The following is a 27,240-nucleotide window of genomic DNA, read 5'->3' on the forward strand; positions in this document are numbered from 1 at the left end:
GCCAGCCAGCCAAGTCAAATATGATAAGGATTACTGAAAATCGTATTAATCATATAAGAAAATTCTACCAATCCCAAAGGATCAGACACATTACCTCTCAGGTTAATGAATATTCCAGATCTTACCCAAATACACGCTACAGCCAATTCTTATTAACTAAACTAAAATTTATTTAAAAAGAAAAGAGAATATTGGTTAAAAGATCAGTATACATACAGACATGAGTACAGTTCTGAGCTCAGATTCATGGTAGAGATGGTGAGCATTGTAGTTGCAAAGAGTTCTTTCAGAATCAGTCCATATGTTATAGTCCAATGTTCATACTCAGGGTGATCTAGATTAGGACTGGAGATCTTAGTTTTACGATTTAAACTTCCCCTGCATGAAGCATCACACAGATCTGAAATAAAAAGGATCAGGACCCAAGGGGTTTTTTATACAGTTCCAGGTCTTCTCTTGACAGCTTGGAGTCCTTAGGTGAAAAATAGGCAATCATGGAGACTTTGAAGTAGACCTGTAATCCCCAGGTCCTTTTCTGCAGAACTGTCACTTAGCCCATCGGTACCCAGCCTATAGCGGTGCATGGGATTCTTCCTTCCTAAGTGCAGGACTCTGCACTTGTCCTTGATGAACCCCATCAGATTTCTTTTGGCCCAATCCTCCAGTTTGATTAGGTCACTCTGGACCCTATCCCTTCCCTCCAGCGTAGCTACCTCTCCCCACAGTTTCGTGTCATCTGTGAACTTGCCGAGGGTGCAATCCTATCCCATCCTCCAAATCATTAATGAAGATGTTGAACAAAACCGGCCCCAGGACCAACCCTTAGGGCACTCCACTTGATACTGGCTGCCAACTAGACATCGAGCCATTGATCACTACCCATTGATCTAGTCAGCTTTCTATCCACCTTAGAGTCCATTCATCCAATCCATACTTCTTTAACTTGCTGGCAAGAATATTGTGGGAGACTGTATCAAAAGCTTTGCTAAAGTCAAGATATATGTCCACTGCTTTCCCCATATCCACAGAGCCAGTTATCTCATCAGAGAAGGCAATCAGGTGGGTCAGGCATGACTTGCCCTTGGTGAATCCATGTTGACTGTTCCTGATCACCTTCCTCTACGCCAAGTGCTTCAAAATGGATTCCTTGAGGACCTGCTCCATGATTTTTTTCAGGGACTGAGGTGAGACTGACTGGTCTGTAGTTCCCCGGGTTCTCCTTCTTCCCTTTTTAAAAGATGGGCACTACATTAGCCTTTTTCCAATTGTCCGGGACCTCCCCCGATCGCCATGAGTTTTCAAAGATAATGGCCAATGGCTCTGCAATCACATCAGCCAAGTCCCTCAGCTCCCTCGGATGCAGCGCATCCGGCCCCATGGACTTGTGCACGTCCAGGTTTTCTAAATAGTCCTGAACCTGTTCCTTCACCACTAAGGGCTGCTCACCTGCTGCCCAGTGCACCTTGTCTGTGAAGACCGAGGCAAAAAAAGCATTGAGTACTTCAGCTTTTTCCACATCATCTGTTACTAGGTTGCCTCCCCCATTCAGTAGGGGTCCCACACTTTCCCTGACCTTCTTCTTGTTGCTAACATACCCACAGAAACCCTTCTTGTTACCCTTCACATCCCTTGCTAGCTGCAACTGCAATTGTGCTTTGGCCTTCCTAGTCGAGCAACATTTTTATATTCCTCTCTAGTCACCTGTCCAAGTTTCCACTTCTTGTAAGCTTCCTTTTTGTGTTTAAGCTCACCAAAGATTTCTCTGCTAAGCCAAGCTGGTTGCCTGCCATATTTGCTATTCTTTCTGCATATCGGGATGGTTTGTTCCTGCTCCCTCAAAAAGTCTTCTTTAAAATACAACCAGCTCTCCTGGACTCCTTCCCACCTCATATTCGCATCCCTGGGGATCCTGCCCACCATTTCCCTGAGGGAGTCAAAGTCTGCTTTTCTGAAGGCCAGGGTCCGTATGCTGCTGCTCTCCTTTCTTCCTTTTATCAGGATTCTGAACTCAACCATCTCATGGTCACTGCTGCCCAGGTTGCCACCCACTTCTACTTCCCCTACCAATTCTTCCCTGTTTGTGAGCAGCAGGTCAAGAAAAGAACGGCCCCTAGTTGGTTCCTCCAGCACTTGCACCAGGAAGTTGTCCCCAACGCACTCCAAAAACTTCCTGGATTGTCTGTGCACTGCTATATTCCTCTCCCAGCAGATGTCAGATGTCACTATGTTTACAAAAAAAGCAAAAACAAAAACAGGAGTACTTGTGGCACCTTAGAGACTAAGAAATTTATTAGAGCATAAGCTTTCGTGGACTACAGTCTCTTCCTCGGATGCTTAACCCTTTCTGGCCCTGCATCACTCTAAGCACTAGAGTCATTCCACTGACTACTTGTGGGAGTAAAATCAGGCACTTGCTTAAGCGTTAGCAGGACTAGGACCTTTTAATATTCCTTCCAATGTAGCCTTCTGCTACTTCATGCAGTATTCTTCTTGTTTTGCATGTGCTGAATTTCAAACTGCATAGCATCTGTGCTTTGCACTATTAACTAGCGTGCACATGAACAAGGAAGAGTCCAGTGGCACCTTAAAGACGAACAGATTTATTTGGGCGTAAGCTTTTATGGGTAAAAAACCCCCCACTTTTTCAGACGCAGAGGTCAAATGGGAAATCTGCAATGCATTTTCTTGCTTTTCACTTTCAAATTCAATAGCGCAGAATGTAGCATGCCCGCTGCTCTATTTTACTGCGCACTGTTGCATGCAGCATGGGGTCATTTCTATTTGTAGCCTGCCAATTCACAGTGTGGTTCTCTGACTCACACTGCATGCCAGTATTTCCAGCTGGACATGCGCCCTCTCTCCCTGCAGGGTTTTCCCATTGCACACTGCAGGATGTTGCTTGCATTCACTTTCTTTGGCACTGCCCAATTGCCACTGCGTTGTTAACCTCGTTACCCTTGCAGTGAAATGCTCCCTCGCGGCGCGTCCGGCGGCCTCACGCTGCTCGCCCGGGGTCACTGCATCACTGTATGCACTGCAGTCACGTGCACGCTGCCCCAGACACTGCAGAGCGCTGCCTGCTCCCAAGGCTGCCGCCCCTCCCCCGCGGAGCAGCAGCTCGCGGCCGGCTCCGCCCAGCCCTGGAGGAGGTGTGGGAGAGTCGGGTCCGCAGCGAGAGCCCAACGCGCATGCGCCCCTCCCCGCGCACGCGCACTGGGCTCCTTGTGCTGCCGCCATGCTGACATTAACCCAAAGCAGGAGCCCGGGGGGGCCTGGTGGGCAGGGCCCCCCCCGCGGGCCCCGCGTCTCGGGCCCGGCCGGCGCGTGGCCCCCGAGCGGCTTTCCCGGCACCGAGCGGGGGGGATCGGCCCCCGAGGGGGGGGAGAGCGAGGTGGCGCGTCACGTGACGGCGGAAGCCAATCAGCGCGGCGGTGACGTACGCGGCGGCTCCCTCCGCCCCGGGATGCGTTGGGCCCCCACCCGGGCGGGGCGCCGCGCCGCGGGGATTTCGGCCGGGCTCCGCCGGGGGCCGAGGAGATGGGACCCCCGCACCCCGGGCCGGGGCTTTGCCGCCCGCCCGGCAGCCCATGCGGTGAGTGCGTCCTGTGCCTTTAAGGGCTGGGGGGAGGGGAGAGCCACGTGGCGTGTGGAGCCGTCAATCAATCGTGTGCCCGCCCCCGCGCTGATTTCCCGCCAATTGGGGCCGAGGATGGCGGTGATAGTCGGGCGCGGGACTCTCGCGCCCATCGATTGGGTCACGTGGTCTGCTCGTGGGGGGCGCCACCATTGTGTGGGGCCGAACAGTGGGGGGGGGCTTTATAATCGGGGGGGAGGGGTACGGTGCCGTAACGAACAGTCTAGGGTGGTAATTAGCAAACATTAGCATAGGTCTTATTAATTTGGGGAAACTCGGGTGGGGGTGAGGACAGGCTCTTGGGGGGCTGGGGATTCCTGGAGCAAAGGGGCTAGGCTTGACAGGGGGAGGGGGTCTGGGGTGGGGGGAAGGGGGCAGTAAGCGCCTGGGGTGAGGCCGGTTAGGGCAAGGGAGGGGCTGAGGGATCCCTGGGGGGAGGGAACAGGGAGAGCCTGGGGTGGGGCCAGTCGGGGTAGGGGCGGGGGGAGATCCCTGGGGTGGGGATCCCTGGGAGAAGGGGGCAGCGAGAGCCTGGGGGGAGGGCTGAGGGATCCCTGGGGTGGGGATCCCTGGGAGAAGGGGGCAGCGAGAGCCTGGGGGGAGGGCTGAGGGATCCCTGGGGTGGGGATCCCTGGGAGAAGGGGCAGCGAGAGCCTGGGGGGAGGGCTGAGGGATCCCTGGGTGGGGATCCCTGGGAGAAGGGGGCAGCGAGAGCCTGGGGGGAGGGCTGAGGGATCCCTGGGTGGGGATCCCTGGGAGAAGGGGGCAGCGAGAGCCTGGGGGGAGGGCTGAGGGATCCCTGGGGTGGGGATCCCTGGGAGAAGGGGGCAGCGAGAGCCTGGGGGGAGGGCTGAGGGATCCCTGGGGGGGGGATCCCTGGGAGAAGGGGGCAGCGAGAGCCTGGGGGGGGGCGGAGGGATCCCTGGGGTGGGGATCCCGGGGAGAAGGGGCAGCGAGAGCCTGGGGGAGGGCTGAGGGATCCCTGGGGTGGGGATCCCTGGGAGAAGGGGGCAGCGAGAGCCTGGGGGAGGGCTGAGGATCCCTGGGTGGGGATCCCGGGAGAAGGGGGCAGCGAGAGCCTGGGGGAGGGCTGAGGGATCCCTGGGGTGGGGATCCCTGGGAGAAGGGGCAGCGAGAGCCTGGGGGAGGGCTGAGGGATCCCTGGGGTGGGGATCCCTGGGAGAAGGGGGCAGCGAGAGCCTGGGGGAGGGCTGAGGGATCCCTGGGGTGGGGATCCCTGGGAGAAGGGGGCAGCGAGAGCCTGGGGGGGGGCTGAGGGATCCCTGGGGTGGGGATCCCTGGGAGAAGGGGGCAGCGAGAGCCTGGGGGGAGGGCTGAGGGATCCCTGGGGTGGGGATCCCTGGGAGAAGGGGGCAGCGAGAGCCTGGGGGGAGGGCTGAGGGATCCCTGGGGTGGGGATCCCTGGGAGAAGGGGGCAGCGAGAGCCTGGGGGGAGGGCTGAGGGATCCCTGGGGGGAGGGATCCCTGGGGGGAAGGAACAGGGAGAGCCTGGGCTGGGGCCAGTCGGGGTAGGGGCGGGGGGAGATCTCTGGGGTGGGGATCCCTAGGAGAAGGGGGCAGCGAGAGCCTGGGGGGGGCCAGTCTGGAGAAGGGGGTGGGGGTCACTGTGGGGAAGGAGGGAAGTGGGAGCCGGCGTCAGTCAGGGCAAGGAGGGCTGAGGGGTTGCTGTGGAGGGGGGCTGAGGGAGCTAGGGGTGGGGATTGCTCTGGGGAAGGGGGGCAGTGGGAGCCCTGGAGTGGGGGGAAGGCGAATAGGGGTGTGGCCGTATCTCGGGGTTAGCGCAGGGGCCTGTGCGATGGGCGTTCTCCTGGCTTGGGATCTGGGTTTCACGCAGGGTAGGGGCAGCGCAGTTACTCGAAAGGGGGCTGGTTCCGCCGTGGCCCAGGGGTCTGTTGCTGACCTTGCACAAAGGGGGTATTTGCCCCTTGGATAAGCAGCCGTGGGGGTGAGTGGGCGAGAGAGAGGCGGAGAGTTGGTGCCAACCATAAAAGATGCTTAAAACCAAATATTGGTACGAAGCAACCATATGAAATGATGGGGTCGGATGTAAAGTACCAGGACAAATGAGGTTCAAATCTGCCGGGGCCTTCCCAGCTCTTCACTGCCTGCAGCGCAAGGGGTTGAACACCCCCAGATCCCTCGCATCGCCCTCCCCAACTGCACATCTGTCCCTGCAGGGCCCTTTCCCGCGGCCGGGGCGACGCTGGGTCATGGCTGCGGGAGCGCGCGGGCCCTGCAGCGGGAGCGCGCGGGCCCGCCTCGCGCAAAGACCTGGTGACTTCGCGGCGCGCCGCGTCCGCCAGCCTGCAGGGGCCGCGCCTGAGCCGCCGGGGGGTTCTTGGGGCGTCGGGCTGGGAGCGGCCCGTGTAAAATGGCCGCTGCAGGCAGAGCTGAGGGGCGGGCTCGGCCTGCGCGCTGCGTGTGGCTCTAAGCCCCTGTTCGGAGATCCCCGATGCCCGCAGCAGCGCCGTCCCGCCTGGGGCTCAGCCCGGGACCGCGGCGTGAGCGGGGAACCGTCTCGCTGAATGAGGGCGGAGAAGGCGGGGCGGGGCCCACGCCCGCCTGCGGGACAAGGGGGGCGAAAGCCCCCCGGCGCCCCCTCCAGTTACCCCGTAATCGTCCCTTTCCCCGCCCTCCGGAGACTTGCTGCCCGCCCTAGGGGGGAGGCGGAGGGAGCGGGGCTGCCAAGATGGCGGCTGCCCGCGCCTTGGAGACAGGCTGGCAGCGGAGGCCCAGCGCAACGTGTCCGTCCCGCCGGCGACCCGTGGCGCTCTGGGAGAAGCCCCGCTCGCTTACCCTTGCTGGCCACTTTGGGGGTGACTTAGAACCCCCACATCTGCCCCTCGGGGGAGCCCGGCCGGCCGGCTCCCTCCTGGGGTTCTGTGTCCCCGAGATGAGCCGGCCCCGCGGTGCGAAAGGTGCCGGGGCACGAGGGGGAGGTCGCTGGGGGCGATGGCGCCATGAGCGCCCGCGCTGGGGGGCTCAGCTCGGAAGGGGGTGCGGAGACGGGAGTTCCGGGGGGGTTGGAGTGGTTTTCGGAGAGGATTTTTGGTGCCGTCTGTGGGTTATCGGGGTTCGCTGGGATGGGGGGGCGCTGCTGTTGAGATCTGTTCTGAGGGGGGGCTGCAGAGAGGTTGGGGTGAGAGCAGGATGGGGAGGGAGATGTTAGCATTGTGGGGGGCATAGGGATGCGTTTCGGGCGGGATTTCGCGTACCCCATGTTTGGGGGGCCCGAACTGCATAGGTGGGGTATGGCTGGGATGGGGGACGCTGCTGTCCGCGTCCGAGCAGGGGCTGGACTGAGCGCCAGGCGTTGGCACAAGTGCCAGCTTAGTTTTGGGGTCACCAGGTTGGGGCAGGTTTTCTGACAGGTTTGTGGGTGCCTTGCATCTTTTATTGGGGCTCTCCGTCTTTTGGGGCGAGGGGGCGCCCAGGCTGAGGGGCGGCGCGACTTCGGGGGCACGTCTGAGACAGGATTTTCGGAGCGGCTGGCTGAGTATGGGGGTGCGGGGCCGTCTGAAGGGAGCACCGCCCGTTCCCTGCTGCAGCTCAAAATGGCGCTTCTCTCCCCCTCCTTCGCGGGGTGCAGAACAACAACATCCAACTGCCAGTTCCAACGGTCGCCCCGCCCCCGCGTGCCTCGGCAGCCAGTTAGCCAGCAACGAATGGCAGCGCTGGCCAATGGCAGCGCGCGACGCCTAGGCCGGCGGCTCGGGCGCCTGACGAGGGGGCGGGGACGAGGGGGTATGTGACTGATGGTTATGGAGGCCCATCAGAACGCGGCGCCTGGCAAGCCTCCGCCCAATGAGCCGGCGAAGGGGCGAGTCCGGACGGTGGGGTGATGTCACAGCTGTCGACGCCCAATCAGAGGCGAGCTGCTGTCTATATAAGGCCGACCGGGGGCAGGCCGGGAGGCGCCATTTCGCTGAAGCGGAGGAAGGAGCTGGTCGAGGCCTGGTCCGTGAAGGGGGCGGACTCAATCCGGATCCATCCTCCGCCGGGCGGCCCCCAACCCCCGCCTCCACACCACCGACGGGCTCGCAGGACCTCCCCGGCTTCCGTAGAGACCCCTGCCTGCGGCCTCGAGGGCCCTCGCAGAACGCTCCCATGCCCCTGGCAGCCAAGATGGAGCCGGGCCAGTGATCCCAGCACAATCCACTGCCATCCGCCTCCCTGACGGGGACCATCCTTCTCGGGACCGGCCTCTACGGGCAGAGGAGGAGCCGAGGGACCCAACGAGCCCTATATTGACCGGATCCCGTCAGGATTTGGAGCCCGTCGGGGGCTCCGAAGAGGGGGGCCCCCCACCCTGCATCCCCCCCGCAGCTGCCGCCGCCGCCATTTTCTTTGCTTCCATTCATGTAAACTCCGGTGAATGGTGCTGGGGTCCCCGCTTCCTTGGATTGGTGCCCCCCGCCCCTTGCTGGTGCCGCTGCTAGCCTAGCTGGAGACCATCGGGCCCGCTGCTGTGCATGGGCCCGGCACCCCGGCTGCTGCTAGCCTGAGCCCCTGCATCTGGTTAGAATCCACCGGCGGGGGGGGAGGGGGTGCCAGGCTGATCCCCCTCCCCTAGCGCCTTCCCCCCTCGTGTGAAGGGCGTGCTGGGGGGAGCCGCCCGCCTTCCGTCTGTGATGCTCGGCAGCGGGCACCCCTGCTCCCAGAGGTGCGGTCACAGCATGTGTCACTGAGATTGCTCTTCCCCACGCCTGCCCCCCGCATCCTGGCAAAGTGGGGGGGTCATCCGAGGACACAGAACCTGGAGGAGGAGGAGGAGGAGGAGGAGGTGGACTCCTGGGAGAGAGACCCTGGAAAGCAGCAGCTGCAGGCATGTTGCAGAATGTGAATCCCCACAACAAGTAGGTACCTAGGTCTCTCCCTGGGGGAGCCTGGGCTCTCCCCCGGTTTGCATTTCATGGCGGTGTGGTATGCCCAGGGGATGGCGGCAGTGGGCTCTGCCACCGGTTTTGATTGGGGTTGCCCCCAGCAGGCCCCATGTATGTTCTGGGCAAAGCTGTCTTGCGTTGCTGCCTCTACTGCAGGGAAATGGTGCGTCTTCAGTGACCCGTTGTCATGTGTTAGATGACTTGGGTTTATTTACACCGTCACTTTCCATTACTGGGGTAAATGGAGGGACTGGGGCCTGTGACTGGTTTGCACTGGGGGATACTTGCATTCAGTGTCCTCGTGGTACGTAGTGGGGAAAGTTGCTGTTCAGCATTACTTTTCAGCACTGTTGTATGTGATTAGTGCTATGTTACATGGGGGAGAGGGAAACAAATTGGGGACCTTCTATTTATGCAGGGTTAGGGTTTTTCATTGATTCGCTTTATGGTAGCAAGGCGCCTGGCAGCCTGTGTTTCTGCAATGCACAGTTAATTGGGGGTGCCAGCTCCTACTTACAAGGGTGTGCTTTGCCGGCCAATGTCACTGCATGTGGAGGTACTGTTTAGTTGTGTAGTAACTATTTGCTTTATTATGTTAATTGGGAGCGCCAGATGCTGCCAGTGTATTTGTGGAGTGGTTTTTGTTTTTTTTTTTTTAGATAAACAATGTGTTAAATGAGGGAGCTCTGCCTCTGGGGTTCCTGTATTATGTAGGGAATTTATGCATTTGATGGTCTGGGGTTATTTACATAGAATCAATTTCTATCCTGCTCTTTTGTGGGAGGATACTGGGTCTGCACCTGCCACGTTTTGGTGTTATGTGCATGGGTACTCTGAGTCCTAGCACAGCTTTCATTGCACTGCTATTTCTTGGCTTCGGTGATTGGGGTGTTTGATGGGGGCCTGCCCAGAGGTGGGGCTGTGCTGTCACTGCAGTTGTGCCTTACAGCAGGGTCATTGGAATGGGGTCTGGGGCTTCTCTCAGGGCTTGGGTTGGGGAATGTATTGGGAGGGGTGAGTTTTCTGTGCAGTCATGCTTGTGGCAGAGGGAGGAGGGCTGCAGTCAGGCACATGTCAGCCCTCTGTGCGGGTGGCCAGTTTGCCAGCTTGTCCCTGGCCTGCTCCCACCACTGCTCCTAGTCCACGGAGGTAGAAAGAGTGGATTCATAGGTTCATGTTAAGGCAAGAAGGGGTCATTAGAAACCTGTCTGATTTGTACAACATAGAGAATTCTACTCCACGATCCCTGCTTCCAGCTCCCTTGTTATCTCCAGTGCCTGAGAGGGGACAGGTGTGAGGTCAACCCTTTGGGATTGCTTATGACCTCAGCCTCTCTCCAGACCTCCCAAGGGGACCACCTGGGCTGGACCTGACACTGAACCCAACCCAAACAGAAGCATATGCAGCCTTGTGGGGGTGACTTAAATCCCCTGTGTGGAAAATAAGCTTCTCAGGTGTGGACTAGATCTACTAAGGGGCCAGCCCTCCACCTTTGATCAGCCTGTCCAAAGGCCCTGGCTGGAGAGGGCTGGGGGCGGGGAATTTCAGTATCCCAAGATTACTCCCTGATTTCTGGCTGGTTGCCAGGTATAAGAAACCCAGGTTCCCCAAACTGTGGAGCCAGGGGACCCCCCACCTCATTCCTTGTTAAGTGCGATGCAGGCTGTGAACTGGGATTGTAACAGCTGGTCAGTTCCCCTGGTTATTACAGGGCTGTGATTAGAGGGCCCCATAGCAACCTGGTGACACAGTCCCAGCCCCTACCATTGCCTTGCTGTGTGTGCCTCTAAGAAGAGTGGTGGGGATGTCTGGTTCCTTACAGTTTGGCCCTGGGGATGCTGTTCTCCTGAGTTTATTCATTGTCTGTCTCTGGCTAGTGTGCACAGCTCCGCTCTGTATAGGGCACGTGCCTCGGTTCATTAGAGCAGGGGTTCTCAACAAAAATGACTAAATAACCCTAGGAGTGGGGACCTGAGCCGGCTGGGGGAGGTCAAAGCCAAAGGCCCAAGAGCTTCATGTTGGGGGGGCAGGGTGCTGTAACCTGAACTCATTCACCCAGGGCTGAAGCAGAAGCCTGAGCCCTGGGCGGTGACAGTCTGACGCTGGCCCTGGCGACCCATAGCATTAGAGGGAAATGGCTGAAATGTACCAGCCTGGGATACGCAGGAGGTCAGACTTGCCCTAAAGTAGGAATGAATCTATAGCTTCTTCCATGCTAGATTGCTGAGGAGCAGGAGACCGCTGTGGTGTGACTTCTGCTACCTGTGCCTCATGGGCGTGTAATGCTGCCTAAGTGGAGTCCCCATCTCCTGTCCCTTCCATTTCCTGGTGCAGTGCCCTGCCCTGTGCCATTCGGTATCTTCTGCTAGGGACCTTGGGCAGTGACTTCTAGGGAACAGTCCTGTCCAGAAGGGATAGAAATAGATGAGGCTTTTCATGGAGCTAATCTGCCACCCTTTGTTTCCAGACATAACCTGGATGTGTGCCAGAACCTTGGCTCTGCAGCCCTGAATCTCTCTGGTGCCTGCAGTGTGGATTTGTAGCTAGTCCCTCACTGGTGACACACTAGTGTTGTGTGGGGCGTTGGTGTTGGACAGCAAGATCTCTGGGGTCTGGGCCCTTAGGAAAGGCCCTTGGTTCGTGCTCCCATAGAAACAGTTGGGAATGTAGCCCTAGGCTAGCAGCAACTGGCTAGAGTTCATGGCCTCTCCCTGGGCACGGGTGGGGCTGAGAATTCAAGTCCCTGAGAAACAGATTGCCTGGTACGCCTTTCGCTTAGTTTTGGATGGATGTTTTCGGAGCTTAAAGATAAGCAGAGGAATCTTCCCAGCACGAATTGTGCCCTAGGAGTGGGTGTGTATATATAGCACAGGCGCCTCTTGGCTTTGCTTCAGGAATAGTTTTTGGGGAGGCTTTCCAGAAGAGCACCTTCCCGGACCCAGGAGTAGCTGTCGCCAACAGGCAGGGAGTTCTTTCCCTGCACCACAGGTGTCCTGCCCCAGTGGTGTCTGCAGGCCCTTTTGCTCAAAGTGTTGCTCTGTGCTGGTGGCCCTGGGCCAGATGGCATGAGCTTCTCTCTTAGTCCTAGAGTTGCCCTTTTAATGGTGTCTTTGCTCCCATTTCAGGATTTTGGGGGAGGGCAGTACTGGGCTCATGGGCCTGGCAACAGAGTCGACCCCGGGCAAGCGGATCCGCAAGCCGTCACTGCTCTACGAGGGTTTCGAGAGCCCCACCATGGCGTCGGTGCCAGCCCTGCACCTGCCTCAGGTGAACCCTCCACCACCGGAGGTGTCCAACCCCAAAAAGCCTGGCAGGGTCACCAACCAGCTGCAGTATCTCCACAAAGTGGTGATGAAGGCCCTGTGGAAACATCAGTTCGCCTGGCCTTTCCGCCAGCCGGTCGATGCTGTCAAGCTGGGCCTGCCGGTAATGAGCCCTGTGGGCTGGGCATGGGAGTGTCTGAGGCCCAGAGGGTGGGAGGTGCGTGTGTGTGTGTGTGTGTGTGTGTGTCCCCAGTTGATCTTTATTGGCTGGGGGAGTGTGTGCAGTTCCAAGGGTGTTCAGAGGATGCCTCATTCAAATATTGCTTCACCGTGTGGCCTAACTTAAAGTATTCTCTTCCCCCACCGCCCCCCAGCCTGACAGTCCCAGGGACAGCACTGTCCCATCCTGGGATCTGTGCCACAAAGATGCAGCTGCAGGTGCCTGGGCTGTGCCATCCCCAACTCCTCCTTCCTGACCTGTGGTGTTCTCTCAGCCGGTTCCATGCTGTCCCAGAGCTGAGGGTCTCCAGGTCCCTGTAGATCCGGCCTGCTTGGCTTGTCCTGGGAGCTTCCCCAGAACAGCCGCTCCTCCCTACTGCTCCCTCCAAAGGTGTGGATGAGGTGAGGCAGCCGCTTTACAGGTAACCCAGACACTTCCCCACCTAATCTCTTGTGCCCTGAATGCGTTTTGCAGATTCCCATCCATGAATTTGTAGAAGACATCACGTGACCCCAATATTAAACGCCAGCCCCCCGTGCACCTGTGGCGCTCAAGGATTTAAAGCCCGGAGGTAAATTCCACTTAGGTTTGCTCTTTCCTTAGCTTTAGTCTCCCAGCCCCTGTCGCACCCCGCCTGGGACTGGAGTAGTCCAGGTTGTTGGGTCACTGGGACCACAGCCATTCATGGTCACCAGCTGTCCCAGTAGCTTAGGCTTCTCCCGGCAGAGCTGATCTCCACTCTGGGGTGCGCAGGGGTCCCCGTCCCTGAGACACACGGGAAGTTCTTTGTACGCGAGGCTGAATCCAGCATTGGCTGGAACGCTGCAGGCACCCTAGGAAGTGTTCCTGAGGCAATACAACCCCTGTCCTTTGCCAGGTGACTTGAATGTAGAAACCGGAATGAGATCTGTGTGCATGAATGACATTACACAGCTCCTGTGTCCGTGTGCTGCTCTTGGGTATTTCTGGACTGAGATGCCACCCCCCTCCTTTGATCGTTTGCCTCTGGGGTGCGGGTGTGACTGGGATCCTTGTTGTAGGGCTCACGCCTTGTGACTGATCTCCTGGCCCCTTGTGCTCTTCTGCTGGCAGGATTATCACAAGATCATCAAGCAGCCCATGGACATGGGGACCATCAAGCGGCGCCTGGAGAACAACTATTATTGGGGGGCAGCAGAGTGCATGCAGGACTTCAACACCATGTTCACCAACTGTTACATCTACAACAAGGTGAGAGCCAGCCCTCCCTGCAGTGCTCTTGTCACAGAGTCCCCAGGCGATGCTCTGACCTGCTCCCTACCAAGCCAGCCAGGACTCTGGGGGAGTCTCCTTTCTGGGAGCAGCCTGTCTGCAGGACACGCAGCTCACCCGGCTTCCCCCTTCCTGGGTCTGACCTCGGAGCATTCAGCATCCCCTGCCCCACCGTGCGCTTCCCACAGCCAGTCCACCCAGGTGGGATCCTGGGGGGGCCAGAGGGTCCTGCCCCCCAACTCCGCAGTCAGAGGTGACTCTCAGCCAGCCAGTAAAACAGAAGGTTTATGAGACGACAGGAACATGGTCTAACACAGAGCTTGTAGGTACAGAGAAAAGGACCCCTCAGGCGGGTCCATTTTGCGGGGGCAGTGAAACTGACTCTTCCTCCACCCCCTCCTCCTCTGGGCTTTGTCCCTTTCCCCACCTGATTCCTTTGTTCTCCAACCCTTTAGCTCTCACCTTGCAGGGGGGAAGGGCCAAGCCGTCAGTTGCCAGGAGGCAGAGTGTCGGCCATTTATGTACCCTGGCCCTTCGATCTGCAACAATTACACCCTCTTATCCCATCACCTAGAGACTTAAGAAATGCCTAGGGCAAACTGAGGCACCCCTACAGTATTCAGAGGAAACATTAAGAACAGTCCCACTTCGTCACAGCTCTTCTTCTTGGGCTTTCCCTGGAGCCGGCGTGAGCCCCAGCCCCTTCCCTGCTCCCTCTAATCCCTCATCTCTGCGTTGGCCTGCAGCCCACGGATGACATTGTGCTGATGGCCCAGACCCTGGAGAAGATTTTCCTGCAGAAAGTGGCTCAGATGCCCGCAGAGGAGCAGGAGATTGTCATCACCGTGGCCAAGAACAGCCACAAGAAGGGGGCTTCCCGGGCGGCAGGTACATGAGCTCTGTGATGGGGAGACTAGCTGGAGTTGGCTCCAGCGGGGGTGGGGGGCAGTAGGCAGCAGCTCCGGTGTGGGGGCGAGCAGATCTCAGAATGAGGAATGAGTGTCCCCCTGGAAGGGTGGTCTGGAAATGGGGGGGGGGGGGGATGTCATGGTTAGAGATGGGTGGGCTGGGAGCCAGGACTCCTGGGTTCCATGGTCAGTTGTGACATTGGGCCAGTCCTTGTGTGGTGGTGACTATATTCCCAGGTGCTGGTGCTAACTGGTGCTTGCGTATTCCCCCAGCTCTCCTGGCAGGAGCAGTTACTGCAGCTCACCAAGTACCCGCAGTCTCCTCGGTCTCACACACCTCGCTCTACACCCCAAGCGCTGAGATCCCCGCCACTGTGCTCAGTATTCCCCACCCCTCGGTCATCTCTGCACCGCTTCTCAAATCACTGCACTCCGCTGCCTGCCAGCCAGTGCTGGCCGTGCCTGCTCCCACGCAGCCCGTGGCCAAGGTAGGCACCCACCTGTCTGGCATAGGGCTGGGGGTGGTCGAGTGAGACGCTGGTGAGACTTGCAGGGGAATTGGTGGGTCAGCCCTCTGGGGCAAGGGGATTTGGCTGGGTTGAGCTATCTGCAGCCTGTCCTGCTGTGAAGAGGGTGGCGTTTGCAGACCTGGAGGAAGGGGCTGTGCTTGGTTGGCCATGTGGGGGTCAGAAAATATTTGGCTGTAGGGGTGCTGTTCGCATTTGGGCTGCGAGGCAATGGGGCTTCTGCAGTTGGTCCGCATGGGATGGGTGCTGGGTGGTTTGGGGCTTCAGTTAGTCCTGCATGGAACTGGGGGGCTGGCTCAGCGCACTGCTCACTTTCTCTGTCCCTGCCCCACAGAAGAAGGGTGTGAAGCGAAAAGCGGACACCACCACCCCCACCACCACAGCCATCATCGCCACTAGCGGGGAGTCGTCCCCGTCGGCCCCCCTTCTGGAGCCCAAAGCGGCCAAGATCCCCACCCGGCGGGAGAGCGGGCGCCCCATCAAGCCCCCCAAGAAGGACCTGCCCGACTCGCAGCAGCACCAGACCTCCAAGAAGGGCAAGCTGTCCGAGCAGCTCAAGTATTGCAATGGCATCCTCAAGGACCTGGTGTCCAAGAAGCACGCTGCCTACGCCTGGCCGTTCTACAAGCCCGTCGACGCCTCGGCCCTGGGGCTGCACGACTACCACGAGATCATCAAGTGCCCCATGGACCTCAGCACCATCAAGGTACAGCTGCAGGAAGGGAGGGAAAGGGGTTCTGGGAACCTCCGGGTGTGTCCTGGAGTCTTCTTCTGGGGATTGGGAGAGAGCTTAGTCCCAAGGCATCATTGACGTACACCTGGGAAGGAGGCATCCCAGAAACCTCCGTTGCCATCCAGGTATGAGCTGAGGCCTTCCTGGTGCGGGTCTACAGGAGACTGGTCCCCCACTGAGGAGCCTGCGGGGTTGCCCTGCATCTCTGCCCTGTGGAAGGCGGCGTCACTGGTTCGCAGGCTTTCTGTGGCAGCCTGAGACCCTGCCCCTCCTTTGGAGGCTGCCCTGCCCCCAGCAGTGCCTGGAAGGCTCTGGCCAGTGGTAACTGCCTGACGGGCTGGTATGAGCCCCCTTGCTGCAGCCCAGTCTGGGGAGAACCTTGGGGGTGGGGGTTCTGTGCCCCTTCCCTGGTGCAGCCACCCCCCCTCACCCTGTGTTCTCTGCCCGTGGTGCAGCGGAAGATGGAGAACCGGGAGTACCACGACGCGCAGGAATTTGCTGCCGACGTCCGGTTAATGTTCTCCAACTGCTACAAGTACAACCCGCCTGACCACGATGTCGTGGCCATGGCTCGCAAGCTGCAGGTGAGTGGGGCAGCGGGGCCAGCTGACGTTTCCCCTCCCCTGCCCCAGGACTAAGCACGCCTTTGTTTCCCCACTGCACCCGCTAACCCTCCCCCTCCCGCAGGACGTGTTCGAGTTCAGCTACGCCAAGATGCCGGACGAGCCCCTGGACACCAACCCGCCATCGGCAGCGCTGTCTGGAGCCCTCTCGAAATCCTCCTCCGAGGAGTCGTCCAGCGACGATGAGGACGAAGATGAGGATGAGGACGACGAGGAGAGCAGCAGCGAGAGTTCGTCGGAGAGCGAGGAGAGCTCCGACTCGGAGGAGGAGCGCGCCAACCGGCTGGCGGAGCTGCAGGAGCAGGTGAGGCCGTCGACCCTGACCATAGGGGTGTGGAGGTGGCGCCTTGTCTTTGGAGGGACCAAGCCAAGCACTGGCCCCCCCTCGGCACTTGGCTCCTCTGTGAGGTGCTGTCTCCCTGCCACGTGTCCCATAGTTAGCAGGTAGATCCCCCTGCCCCTAGTTGTGTCTTCCTTCCTGTCTCTCGTTTCCATCTCCCTCGTGGCCCCCTTGCATGGGGGCCCAGTCTCTGAGCTCCCTTCCCCTGCTCCCTGGCATCTGTCCCCAGCTGCAAATGGTGAGAATTCATGAGTAGCTGGCTGCCCTGTCGCAGGGTTCCCCTCGTGTCTCTGGGTCCCCTCACTGGTGTGTCTCCCCCCCAGCTGCGGGCAGTGCATGAGCAGCTGGCGGCCCTGTCGCAGGGCCCGGTCTCCAAGCCCAAGAAGAAGCGGGAGAGGAAGGAGAAGAGGAAGAAGAAGAAATCAGAGAAGCACAAGGGCCGGGGAGGCGATGAGGAGGCGCGGGCACGCCAGGCTCAGCTGAAGAAGGCCAAAAAGGCCGGGGGCAGCAGTGGAGGGACCAGTGGGAGCAGCAGCAGCAGCATCACCAAGTGAGCAGGGTGGTGGGAATACGCGGGGGTGACAGGGCAGCTGCGTGATGACTCTTTCCCCGGCGGATCGACCGTGGCGATGACCTTGTGTGAACAAGCCAAAACATGTCTGATGGCTGCCTGCTGCCGACTCCCCGAGATCCCAGGCCGGTGGCCCTTGCCGGGGTGGGGGTAGCATGGGTCTGACACCCACTGGGCAGTTCCTGGGGGCCCTGCACTGTGGCTGCAGGGGCTTCCTGGGAGCCCCTGGAAGAGCTCGGTGTGTGAGCACCTCTCCCCTTCTACGCGAGTCCCAAGGCAGGTCCCATCTCAGCAGCATCAACTTCCTGATGGGTGTGTCTGACAGGGAGTGAGCAAAGGGTCTTGCTCACCCCTCAGCTTCCCCCTGCCCCCCAGCCCTGCAAGAGTTCCACAGCAGATCCCTTGGGTGGTGGGTTGGGTTCTGTGATACCCACTGGAGGTGGATCTGTGGCCATCACGGTGGATTGATTTTAATCAGCAATCCGATAATCTGGATTGAAATCTTGTTCTGCCATTGTATTTAGTTCTTTTCCTACAAAGCGTCATTCTCCCTAGTTGCAAACCATTAAAACTTACTGATTTGCAACTGAACCTAAGCTTTGTGCTAAACTTGGTGGTTCTCTTGCTCTCCAGAAGCGTGTACTAGACCTACTGAACACTTTTATTTAAGCCATTATATTACGTGTTTTATTTGCAAGGAAATTGGGAATGATGCATTTATTGGTTAAATTTGTCATGGTCTGTTGTGAGGGAAGTTGGAATGCAATTTAAAAAGGCACCACATTTTTAGATAATTCAGTGAAATGACCTTAACAGCCGTGGACACATAAAGAAAAAGGAAACTTGCCAAAACATTTTGTGTTTAAAATTGATTTAGTGAACAAAGAGTGTCTTATCGCTAGTTAGTGAATTGAAGTGGCTGTTTCCGGTCACCGTTTCCTTCAAGCCTTTGGAACCAGTAGAGCTCACGCCTAACTTACCCCCTTCCAATCTCTGGAGAGAAACGAGCTTTGCCCTGCTTTTTCAGTTCCCAGTTGGATTCATTTGGGATTGCACGCTCGCTGTGTGGTGCATTGTGGCCCTGAGGAGCGGGGTCTCTGGTGCATGGTGACAGTGTGTGACACCCTCCCTCTCCACATAGGAATTCCAGCAAGGTGTTGAAGGCGGCGCTGCCAGCACCCCCCATGCTCTACGACTCTGAGGAGGAGGAAGAGAGCAAGCCCATGACCTACGACGAGAAGCGCCAGCTCAGCCTGGACATCAACAAGCTGCCGGGGGAGAAGCTGGGGCGGGTGGTGCACATCATCCAGTCGCGGGAGCCCTCACTGCGTGACTCCAACCCCGAGGAAATCGAGATTGACTTTGAGACCCTCAAGCCCTCCACCCTGCGGGAGCTGGAGCGCTACGTGCTGTCCTGCCTGCGCAAGAAGCCACGCAAGCCCTACAGTGAGAGTGAGTGGGGAGGATGGGGGATGGTCCCGGGGCTGGGCTCTGGCCTAGGATGTGGGAGCCCTGGGTTCAGTTCCCAGCCCTGCCTCTGACCCCTGTGATCCCAGGCCAGTCCCGGAGCCTCCAGGTGCTGGTGTGAGAACAGCCCTGCCATGCTGCCTGGGGCTGTGGGGTAAAGACATGAACGAGTGAAGTGCCCAGAGACCTACTGCAGAAATTGGGGAGCAGTGCGCTCTGCACCCTACGCACATGGTACAGAGATGGGTGGGACTGAAGCCATGGGGTCCCCTGACGGGATCCTTACAACAGCTGAGTGCAGCAGTGGGCTTGTCTGCTCCCCAAGCTGGGTGGGAGTAGGTGGGGCGCAGGCAGGCAGCCTGGCTCTGTTCAACAGGCCAGCCAGCTGCGGGGAGCCCTCTGAGCATGCCTGTCCTGCCCGCTGCAGCCATGAAGAAGCCGGTGGGAAAGACGAAGGAGGAGCTGGCGTTGGAGAAGAAACGGGAGCTGGAGAAGCGGCTGCAGGACGTGAGTGGCCAGCTCAACTCCACCAAGAAGCCCCCCAAGAAGGGTGAGTGCTGGGCAGGGGGTGGGAGGGCCCCTGCCTTCCCTCTGTGGAGCATCAGCCTTGGCATCCCGCGAGGCAGGGCTTCATAGCTGGGTGAGGGTGAATGGTTCCAGCCGTGGGCTCCCCCACACTCTGCCGGTGCCCCTCGCTCCCGACCTGAAGCCCCTGCCAGCCCAGCCTACAGGGTATGTTCTGTTTGCTGACCAGCTCCCTCGTTCCCCTGCAGCCAACGAGAAGCCGGAGTCTGCCCAACAGGTGCCCGTGTCGCGGCTCAGCGCCAGCAGCTCCAGTTCCGACTCCAGCAGCTCCAGCTCGAGCTCCTCGTCCTCGGACACCAGCGACTCGGATTCTGGCTAGAGTGGTGGTGGCGATGGCAGTGGGCAGGCGGCATCGCAGCCGGGTGGAAGCGGGGGCAGGTTCAGAAGAGGCTCTGCGGGATCAGACCCCATGTGAACCGGACTGAGCGGCTCCACCTGGCGGGCAGCATCCCCAAGGCAAGGGAGGGTGCTGAGGATTGCTTGCCCTTAGGGCGCCAGTGACTGCCCCCTGCACGGACATGGGCACTGCCCCATTGTTTACAGTTCGGAGGCCCCTGGGGGTTGTCGGCGCCAAGGCACCTGCCGGGTACAGCCTGTGCAGGCCCGGCACGACCCCAGCCAGGTTTTACCGTTTGGTTTGGTTTGGTTCTGACACATGGGAGCTTTTCCCAGGGCAGAGTTTGGGTTTTAAAGGGTTTGGAAACTTCCATGTTTGGATTTGCTCGGGGGGGGGGGAGGGGGGGGCTGAGGGTTTGGGGCAGGGCCTGGCTGGACAGATGGATGCCGCAGGCCCCTCATGTGCTCTGGGCTGCATTGCCGGCCCCCCCATCTCATGTCCCGCCGGTGGTGTCGTCCCCTTCTCTGGGGAGGGTTTATTTATTTGAGCAGCGGTTGGGCCATGGGGCCCTGCAGAAGACTGGTGTTGCCTGCCCGGCTCCAGAGCTGCAGTGTACAGAGTCGGCCGGGGGCACGGCCCGGGCAGCATGCTCCTTACCGGGGGGGGAGGGGGGCTGTTTTTTATGTTGACTGTACAATTGTTTTCTACTCCTCCTTCCTTTTCCCTCCCCTGTCCCCTGCCTGCCCCTGTCAGACCCTGAGGGCGGGTCCAGCTGTTCAGACCTTTCCAGCCTGGAACATGTAAATAAAGAAAATATTATTGGAGTCCCTGTTGTCTCTGCGGGTCTCTGCCAGGGCCTTGTTCCTCGGTGCCAGCTGGGCCTGGGAATGTGGTCGCCCAGCCTGTGGCAGACGTGGGATTGAGTCCTAGATACCCCCCACTTGCTGAGAGGAACCCCGGAGTCCTGAATCACCGACCCCGTCCCTCTCCAACTCCCATAGCCGGAGCTGGAACTAGAGCCCCGGGGTCTGCAGAGCAGCCCCTAGAGGGGGACGGAGCCCCGGGCACTCTAGCGCCCTGCGATGGGCTGAGTCGTGAGCCCTCAGGCTGGAAGGGTGTCGGGGGGAGCTGGGAATGGGGCCAGCCGGAGGCACTGGCAGTCAGGGACCCACCCTGCAGTGTTGGGGTCTCCCAGCACATCCCATCTCTGCCCAGCTCCCAGCATGGGAGTTCAAGGGGTTGCTGTGGCCAGGGATGGAGTTGGGAGCCCTAGCCCCTGCTTTGGGTTCAGAGCTGGTGCTGCCACATCCTCTTCCTGATGCAATGGTGCCAGTGGGGAGCCTGGAGGCAGAGGGAAGGTGATGGGGAGCCCCAGACCCTCCCCACCCAGCAGTTCCCCAAAGGCAGTTCCACACCCATGCTCCCATGATGGGAATGAACCCCAGGAACAGCTGGGTCCAAGCCACCATTGGGGCAGGGGCCCGCCCACCTCCTGGATCCCAAAAGGCCCATTGGGTCAGGGGCTTACCAGCAGCCAGGCTAGGGCTGTGTCCGCCAGCAGCGTTCCCAGGGCTCAGTACCTCTGTCATGCAGGCGCTCGTGGGGGCACTTGTAAATGCACCTCGCGGATGGGCAGGAGCGAGGTCGCTGCGTCTTCCCTCCACCACTCCGCTGGGCTCAGGCCAGTGAGTTTTACTAGTTGTTTGGTGTGGATCTGGCCTGGCTGGTCACGGGCTCCTTTGCTCTGGAAATCTGTGACTGCCCTGCAAGGGCATCTGAGCCCCCCTCCCTGCTCCCCAGCTGGGACCCCGGGGCTGCAGAGGGCAGGCTGGGGCTGCAGTTCCCTCCTTGCCCTGCCGAGGGCGCCCTCTCCTTTCTCATGGGGCTGGGGTTTGGCTGGCTATGGGCTAGGGGGTCCCCAGCTGGCTGCCGTGGGGGGATAGACACGTGTGGGGCTGGTAGCTCTTGACCTGGGGTCTCTGGGTCTCCCGTGGCTCAGGTGGGAAGAAAGTTGGGACTGGCTCTGTTCAGCACTTGGGGCAACAGTTTGTTACGTTGCTGTTTTGAGCACTCACAACAACTGCTCCGGCCCTGCTTCCCCCACCCCCCGTCTCTCGTCCAGCCCTGCCCCTGCTCCCCGGGCACGATCTGCCATCACGGCCTCAGCGGGTGGACGGGCCCGGCCCAGACCCCCCTGCCCCAGCATGGCCCAGGCGACCCCTTGGCACTGCTGGGCTGCCAGGGGTCATTTCAGCGCCCCCAGCCCGTGGATGCTCCGTGCACCCCAGCCCAGGGTGAAGCAGCGCCCAGCGTGGTGACGGTGCCAGGTCCCTGTGCCACGCGCTCAGAGCCGCTCTCCGTGGCAGGGAGCTGGGGCACAGGGAGCCGCTGGGCACAGGCTGGACCCTGCCGCGGGCAGCAGCACCCGAGGTGAGGAAAGCTGCTGCAGCTAAGAAGGGTTGTGGGGTGTCTGAAGAGTTGTGGTTGTCGCAACCAGACTGTGGCCCGAGAGTTTCTTGCAGCCCTTCCCGTGGCGCTGACGTCGCCGGCCGGCAGGGATGTGTGTAAGGAGGGAGGCGTCCACTAGGGGGGCAGCAGGGGCTGGGGTGGGGGTGGCTGGGAGCTGGGGCTGTGTGCACGGGGGTAAATCCCTCTCTGGGGCTTGGTCCCCAGCTGTAACGTGGGGGGCTGATCCCACCTTTGTCCTGTCGTCTCGGGCTCCTGCAGGCAGAGCCCGTGGGTCTGGGCAGCCTCTTTATGCTAAATCTGGACAGTCACGTGCTGTCCCTGTGTGTCCCACCTGTGGGTCGCCTGCGCTCCAGGCCCCTGGGACTGGGGGTCTCCAGCCAGCAGTTCCGCGGTGCGTAGAACCCAGCCAGTGACCCCCTCGTCCATTGCTGAGTAACGGAGGGGACCCTCCCGGCTCTGTCCAGGCAGAGGGTGTGGAGCAGGATGGTGTGTTGGCCCCACTGCTCTGTGCGATGGGGCAGCACTGGAACAGATTGACTCCTCTGTCTGTGCCACACTTGTCCCCTGGGTGGGAAAGGGAGAGTGACCCCCACCCTGTCACCCCGGGAATTACGCTCCCGGCTAATCAGAGGCACTGTGATCCCTGTCCTTTTCTCCTTGGCATTTGAGTGTGGGTCCAGGCAGCCTGGGGAATCCCTCCACACGTGGCCTCCTGCCCATGAGGGACGCTGCTGTGCTGACAGCTCCATGACCCTGACATGTCAGCTCAGGGCATTCTGACGGGGGGGGAGACCCCCACCCCACCCCCGGCACCTGGACCCCCAGGGAAGGCAGGAACTGTCAGAACTAGTCCCCTGGCAAAGACTACTCGCCCTGGAGTTGAATAGCAGTTGCTCAGGGAGGGATGAAGTGGTGATTTTGCTAGGAGTCTCCCAAGTGTTATGCGTGAGAGCATGCAGGCCCCTGGGGCTGCTGTGGTTCTGCCAGTGTCGCCCACTCCTGACTCACAGGGGCCAGCCCTCCACCTTTGATCAGCCTGTCCAAAGGCCCTGGCTGGAGAGGGCTGGGGGCGGGGAATCTCAGTATCCCAAGATTACTCCCTGATTTCTGGCTGGTTGCCAGGAATGGGAAACCCAGGTTCTTCGAGCGCTTGCTCGTGTCCGTTCCAAGTAGCAGCGTGCGCTGCGTGCACGGCCGCTGGGAAGTTTTTCCCCTTGCGGCTCCCATCGGGTCGGCTGTGGAGCCCCTGGTAGCGGCGCCTTCATGGCGCTCAATATATGACCCTGCCGACCTGGTGCCCCTCAGGTCCCTCTTACTGCCCGTGATGGTCGTTGGAACTGGGGTGTCTTGCTCAGCAAGTTCTCCCTGTTTCCCTACCTGGATTTATAGTCGTGCTGATAGTAGTTCTTATTTCTTTACTACCTGTAGTTTATTTTTGTTGTACTTAGTGGCAGTTGGCCTGGGGGGTTTTACCCTCCATCCCGACTAGGGTGACCAGATGTCCCCATTTATAGGGACAGTCCCAATTTTTGGGACTTTTTTTTATATAGGCTCCTGTTACGCGCACCCCCCCCCCCACCTGTGTCCCAATTTTTCACATCTGCTGTCTGGTCACCTTAATCCCGACTGCTTTTCCTTGGGAGGGCTTTCATGCCCAAGTCCGCAGGATTCAAGCCCTGCTCCAAGCCCATGCCAACGGGCAACCTCCATGACTCTTCTCTGAAGTGTCTCAAGGAGGCTCACCAAGCCAAGAAGTGCAGGATCTGCAAGGGTTTTCGTCCTTGGACTAAAAAGGAGCGGGACTTTCATTTTAAGGAGCTCCTTATGGAGGCGGCACTTCGACCCCAGCGAGTTCTTTGGTGCGCAGCGCCCCAGCGGCTGTGGTGGAAGCGGCACCGTGGATGGACTCTGGCTGAGACCCGCGGTACCGCCACACCCCGGCACTGAAAACCCGTGGCATTGACGCAGCGCCGCTCCTGCTCCCCGGTGCCGAAGCAGCACCAGAAGCAAGCAAAAAGTGGCTCTGTCCCAGAGACCCAGCCCCCTGGAGCCAGCCGATGGGGCGTGTCCCAGAGAAGAGCGCCCATGGATGCGGGACAGTCCCTTGGACTCCCTGACCCAGAGCATTGTGGAAGTTCAGCTGCCCTCCACACCTTTTGTAGCAGCGAGGGACCTCATCGCCATGATGGCACCGAGCTCACCTCTGACCCATGCCAAGCCTCTGGTGCCACAGCACAGGGCACCGTTTCGAGGCAAGCCAGCGATGATCTGGCCGTTGGCACCGTTGGTCGAGCCTCGGCACTGCTCAGTCCCGGCACTGCTCCCTCTCGGGGTGACGGTCGTATTTGTGGCACCGGTTGAGCTCATGGCACCACTCCAGATCACATCAGCACTCCTGATTGCGGCGCCGGTCGCCTTCGAGGAGCAGGTCCTGGATTTGCCACTGATCCCTATGCTTTTCGCCATCCCGGCACAGCTCCAGGTTGTGGCACGGATCCACTGAGCGCCACCCTGGCCCTCATGGTCCCAATCCTGTTCCTCGGGGTTGGAGATGGGGGTCTAGGTACTCGGAGTGGGATTGGTGCTGGTCAGGCTGTGGACGCCCTGAAGTGGGGGCGGGGGCGGGGGCGGGGGCAGGGCCATGGCTGGCGCACTGGCAGAGGCCAGCTCAGTGGCCATTCTGGACTCCGTGGGCATAGCACCAGGCCCTGGGTGCACAGTCTGGAGGTTCCTGGTCGGCTGCCTCTGAACCGAGGGTGCCGGAGGCCTCAGCCAGTCAGCCCACTCCTGGGGGTGCAGAGGAGGCATTGTGCCCCCTGCCCCCCAGAACCGATTCCAACTCCGCTTCCCGAGTTTGAGACGGTCAGCGACACAGGGCAGCGAGCTCCTGATAAGCAGGAAGTTCGGGAGGACCCTCTTTCCCCCCCTTGGCCTCTTCGTCGTTGTCCTCCCCGCTGAGGCTGGTGCAGGCACCTCCCTCTCTGGGCCACCCCCCATAGGCAGCCCCTTCTGTGCCAGGTTGCGCGCAACATGAACCTGCAGGCTGAGGAGGTGGTGGAATCGGAGGACCCGGTGGTGGACATTTTGGCCCTGGAAGGTCCGTCGAGGGTGGCCCTGTCTCTCATCAAAACCATCCAGGCTAAGGCCAAAACAGATCCAAGCCTCCACTCCCCCTACGGCCAAAGGGGTGGAGCGCAAGTACTTCGTACCCTCCAAGGGGTACAAATATATCTTCACGCACCCGCAGCCCTGCTCGCTGGTGGTTGGGGCCGTGAAGGAGGAGGAGAGGCACAGCCGCCCGCAGCACCCAAGTCGAAGGACACCAAGGGGCTGGATGTGTTTGGCCGCAAGATGTACTTCATAGGGGGGCTCCAGCTGCGGATTGCTAATCAGCAGGCACTCCTGAGCCGTTATAACTTCAACTCCTGGAACTCCATGCTGAAGGTCAAGGAGCTTGTGGCTCTTGAGTCCAGGGAGGAGTTGGTAGCCCTTGTGGAAGAGGGCAAGATGGTGGCACGGACCTCGCTGCAGCCTCAGTGGCGCCTACCTGTATATTTAGCCACAGCGATGTTGCCCAGGGCACCCTGCGCCTTGAAGCCAGCGAACTTGCCGAAGTTGGGCAAGCGCCAGCCGGTCTCCTTCCTCTCCAGGTCCACATGGAAGATCTCGTCCCGGTCGAACTCGAACATGAACTCCCCGGACTCCCGCTGGGATCGGTCCGTGCGCTGGTAGAACTCCACCTGGGAGAGCACGTGATCCGCTGCGGGGAGACGGGCATCCCCATCAGCACCCACGCCAGCCCCTCCCCAGGATACGGGGTCTCTGATCTCTTCCCCTGGTTCCACAGGCCCCCCCCCCCCCCAGCCATGACCGTGGCACTGGGACGTCCTGGTGTGAGGGGAAAGCGGGTGCAGGGAGCCCAGTGATCTCTGGTAGCGTGCTGGGGCATTGGGGTCAGTGCTGCCTGTAGGGGACAGTGCGCTCCCCTGTACTCCCCCTTCTGCTCACTTCAATCCCATGCAAGTAGGGGCCCGACCTGTCCCACTTAGCATGTGAAGGGGGATGTGACCCCAGCCCACGGTGGTGTCGGGGGGAAGTTGGACGTCATTACTGCAGGACATTTCATTCTCCTGTCTCAGTGGGGGGGCTCGTTCTGTGTCCCAGCAGCGCCATGATCTGGTTCTCAAGGTGATTTCAATCCCTGGCCCCCGACACTCACACCCCAGGGCCGCTCACTGGGAGACCAGGGAACTCCCCAGCTAGAGACATTAAAGCTGTGGTGGGGGGGTCAGACGCACTCCGGGAGGGGTCTGGCTCGGGCCTGAGGTTGGGATTTCCCAGGGCCTAAGAGAGTTGGGCACCTAAATCCTAGGGAATCATTCGCTGATCCCAGCTCACCCAGCAGGATCTCACAGAGCGATTGCAAAAGAGGGGATGCACCACCACTAGCTAAGGAGAGAGTCAGCCCCCCGTGGGTCTGAGCCCTGGGGGGATGGAGAATAATGGGGACAGGGCAGGGGGCAGGTCCAGGGGCTCCCTGCTCTGCCCAGCTGCACTCACTGCTCAGGGGAGTCTGGCCCTGGCGTGGCTCTTTGAGAAATGCTCCCCCATCCACCCTGTGCCTGGTGCACCTTGGGGAGATCAGCCCCCAAGTCCCTGTGGGGAAGGGGGGCTGCACCCCTAGGGCAGGGCAGCGTCGTACCCAAACCACGACGACTTCCACATGATCCCTCTGCTGCCCCAGTGCCAGCCTCCCTTCCCCTGCTGACGGGGGCGAGACCTTCCTCCCTGCAGCCCCGACCCTGCCCAGATCAGGCCCCCTCCTCCCCTGCCCATCCTGTCCCCTCCCCACGATGGGGCAAGACCCTCCTCCCTACAGCCCCCCCATCCTGCTCCCCCCCATACCCTCCCTGCCCCACAGCTCCCCCTATTGTCCCCTCCCTGGGGGTGGGAGCTGGGCGCTATGGGGGTGAAGCTGCCCCCCCCAGCCCAGGTGTCACAGCCCCGGCCCCACCCCTACCTGTCACTGCGCCCGGCAGGGTGAGCAGGGCCATGGGGATGCCCCGTCCTGGGTCGATCTCTCGCCAGGCACTGGGCTGGGTGTGGGGCTGGCAGTGCTAGGGGTTCGGGGGGGGCACATGTCACACCCCGGGGGGGGACAGGGCTGGGGGGCAGCGCTCAGCATTCGCCAGGGGAGCCCGGCCCAGGGGCCCACACCCAATGGCAGAAATCCCTGCACCGACCAGGCTGTTACCGGGCAGAGCAGCAGCGCGGAGCCTCGCCGAGAGGAGACGGAGAAATTCAGTGTTCCCGGCTCTCAGGATCGTGTCACGAGTCTCAGGATAATTCTTGTGTCCTAAAGCCCCAGCTCCAGGAGTCACATGGGTCTGGGACGATTCCAGCCTCGA

General features: G+C 60.1%; 2 protein-coding genes across 6 annotated transcripts; one reads left to right on the forward strand and one right to left on the reverse strand.

The window, feature by feature from the left end:
* The first annotated feature begins 3,332 nt into the window (after positions 1-3,332).
* BRD2 (bromodomain containing 2) lies at positions 3,333-20,187 on the forward strand. 5 transcript variants are annotated; one of them, XM_038370874.2, is made up of 12 exons: positions 3,333-3,592; positions 11,664-11,964; positions 13,114-13,251; positions 14,019-14,160; positions 14,454-14,668; positions 15,042-15,413; positions 15,896-16,024; positions 16,128-16,367; positions 16,727-16,953; positions 18,116-18,426; positions 18,869-18,991; positions 19,215-20,187. In XM_038370874.2, the coding sequence occupies exons 1-12, from the start codon at positions 3,588-3,590 to the stop codon at positions 19,343-19,345; spliced, it is 2,334 nt and encodes a 777-aa protein (XP_038226802.1). In that variant the 5' UTR covers positions 3,333-3,587; the 3' UTR covers positions 19,346-20,187. The 5 variants fall into 5 exon arrangements, with proteins under 5 accessions (XP_038226802.1, XP_038226801.1, XP_043353127.1 ...); XM_038370873.2 differs by lacking the exon at positions 3,333-3,592 and adding an exon at positions 8,371-8,511; XM_043497193.1 differs by lacking the exon at positions 3,333-3,592 and adding an exon at positions 12,496-12,592 and having other exon boundaries at positions 11,825-11,964; positions 13,062-13,251.
* Positions 20,188-25,350: 5,163 nt separating this feature from the next.
* On the reverse strand, positions 25,351-26,892 carry LOC119842616 (HLA class II histocompatibility antigen, DR alpha chain-like). Its single transcript, XM_038370996.2, has 2 exons — positions 26,853-26,892; positions 25,351-25,592 (listed from the first exon to the last, which is right to left on the reverse strand). Exons 1-2 carry the CDS (start codon positions 26,884-26,886, stop codon positions 25,366-25,368), a joined length of 261 nt encoding a protein of 86 aa, XP_038226924.1. The 5' UTR covers positions 26,887-26,892; the 3' UTR covers positions 25,351-25,365.
* Positions 26,893-27,240: the final 348 nt, after the last annotated feature.

The sequence above is a fragment of the Dermochelys coriacea genome, chromosome 14, assembly GCF_009764565.3.
Source record: "Dermochelys coriacea isolate rDerCor1 chromosome 14, rDerCor1.pri.v4, whole genome shotgun sequence".
NCBI lineage: Eukaryota > Metazoa > Chordata > Testudines > Dermochelyidae > Dermochelys > Dermochelys coriacea.

Bases quoted from the DNA above. Each gene is read 5' to 3' on its own strand.
- BRD2 (XM_038370873.2), top strand. From the start codon at position 8,483: ATGTTGCAGAATGTGAATCCCCACAACAA. The intron at 16,368-16,726 runs GTGAGGCCGTCG...TCTCCCCCCCAG, and splicing joins TGGCGGAGCTGCAGGAGCAG to CTGCGGGCAGTGCATGAGCA. The intron at 18,427-18,868 runs GTGAGTGGGGAG...TGCCCGCTGCAG, and splicing joins ACGCAAGCCCTACAGTGAGA to CCATGAAGAAGCCGGTGGGA.
- LOC119842616 (XM_038370996.2), bottom strand. From the start codon at position 26,886: ATGGCCCTGCTCACCCTGCCGGGCGCAGTGACAG. The intron at 25,593-26,852 runs GTAGGGGTGGGG...GTCTCCCCGCAG, and splicing joins CCTGCCGGGCGCAGTGACAG to CGGATCACGTGCTCTCCCAG.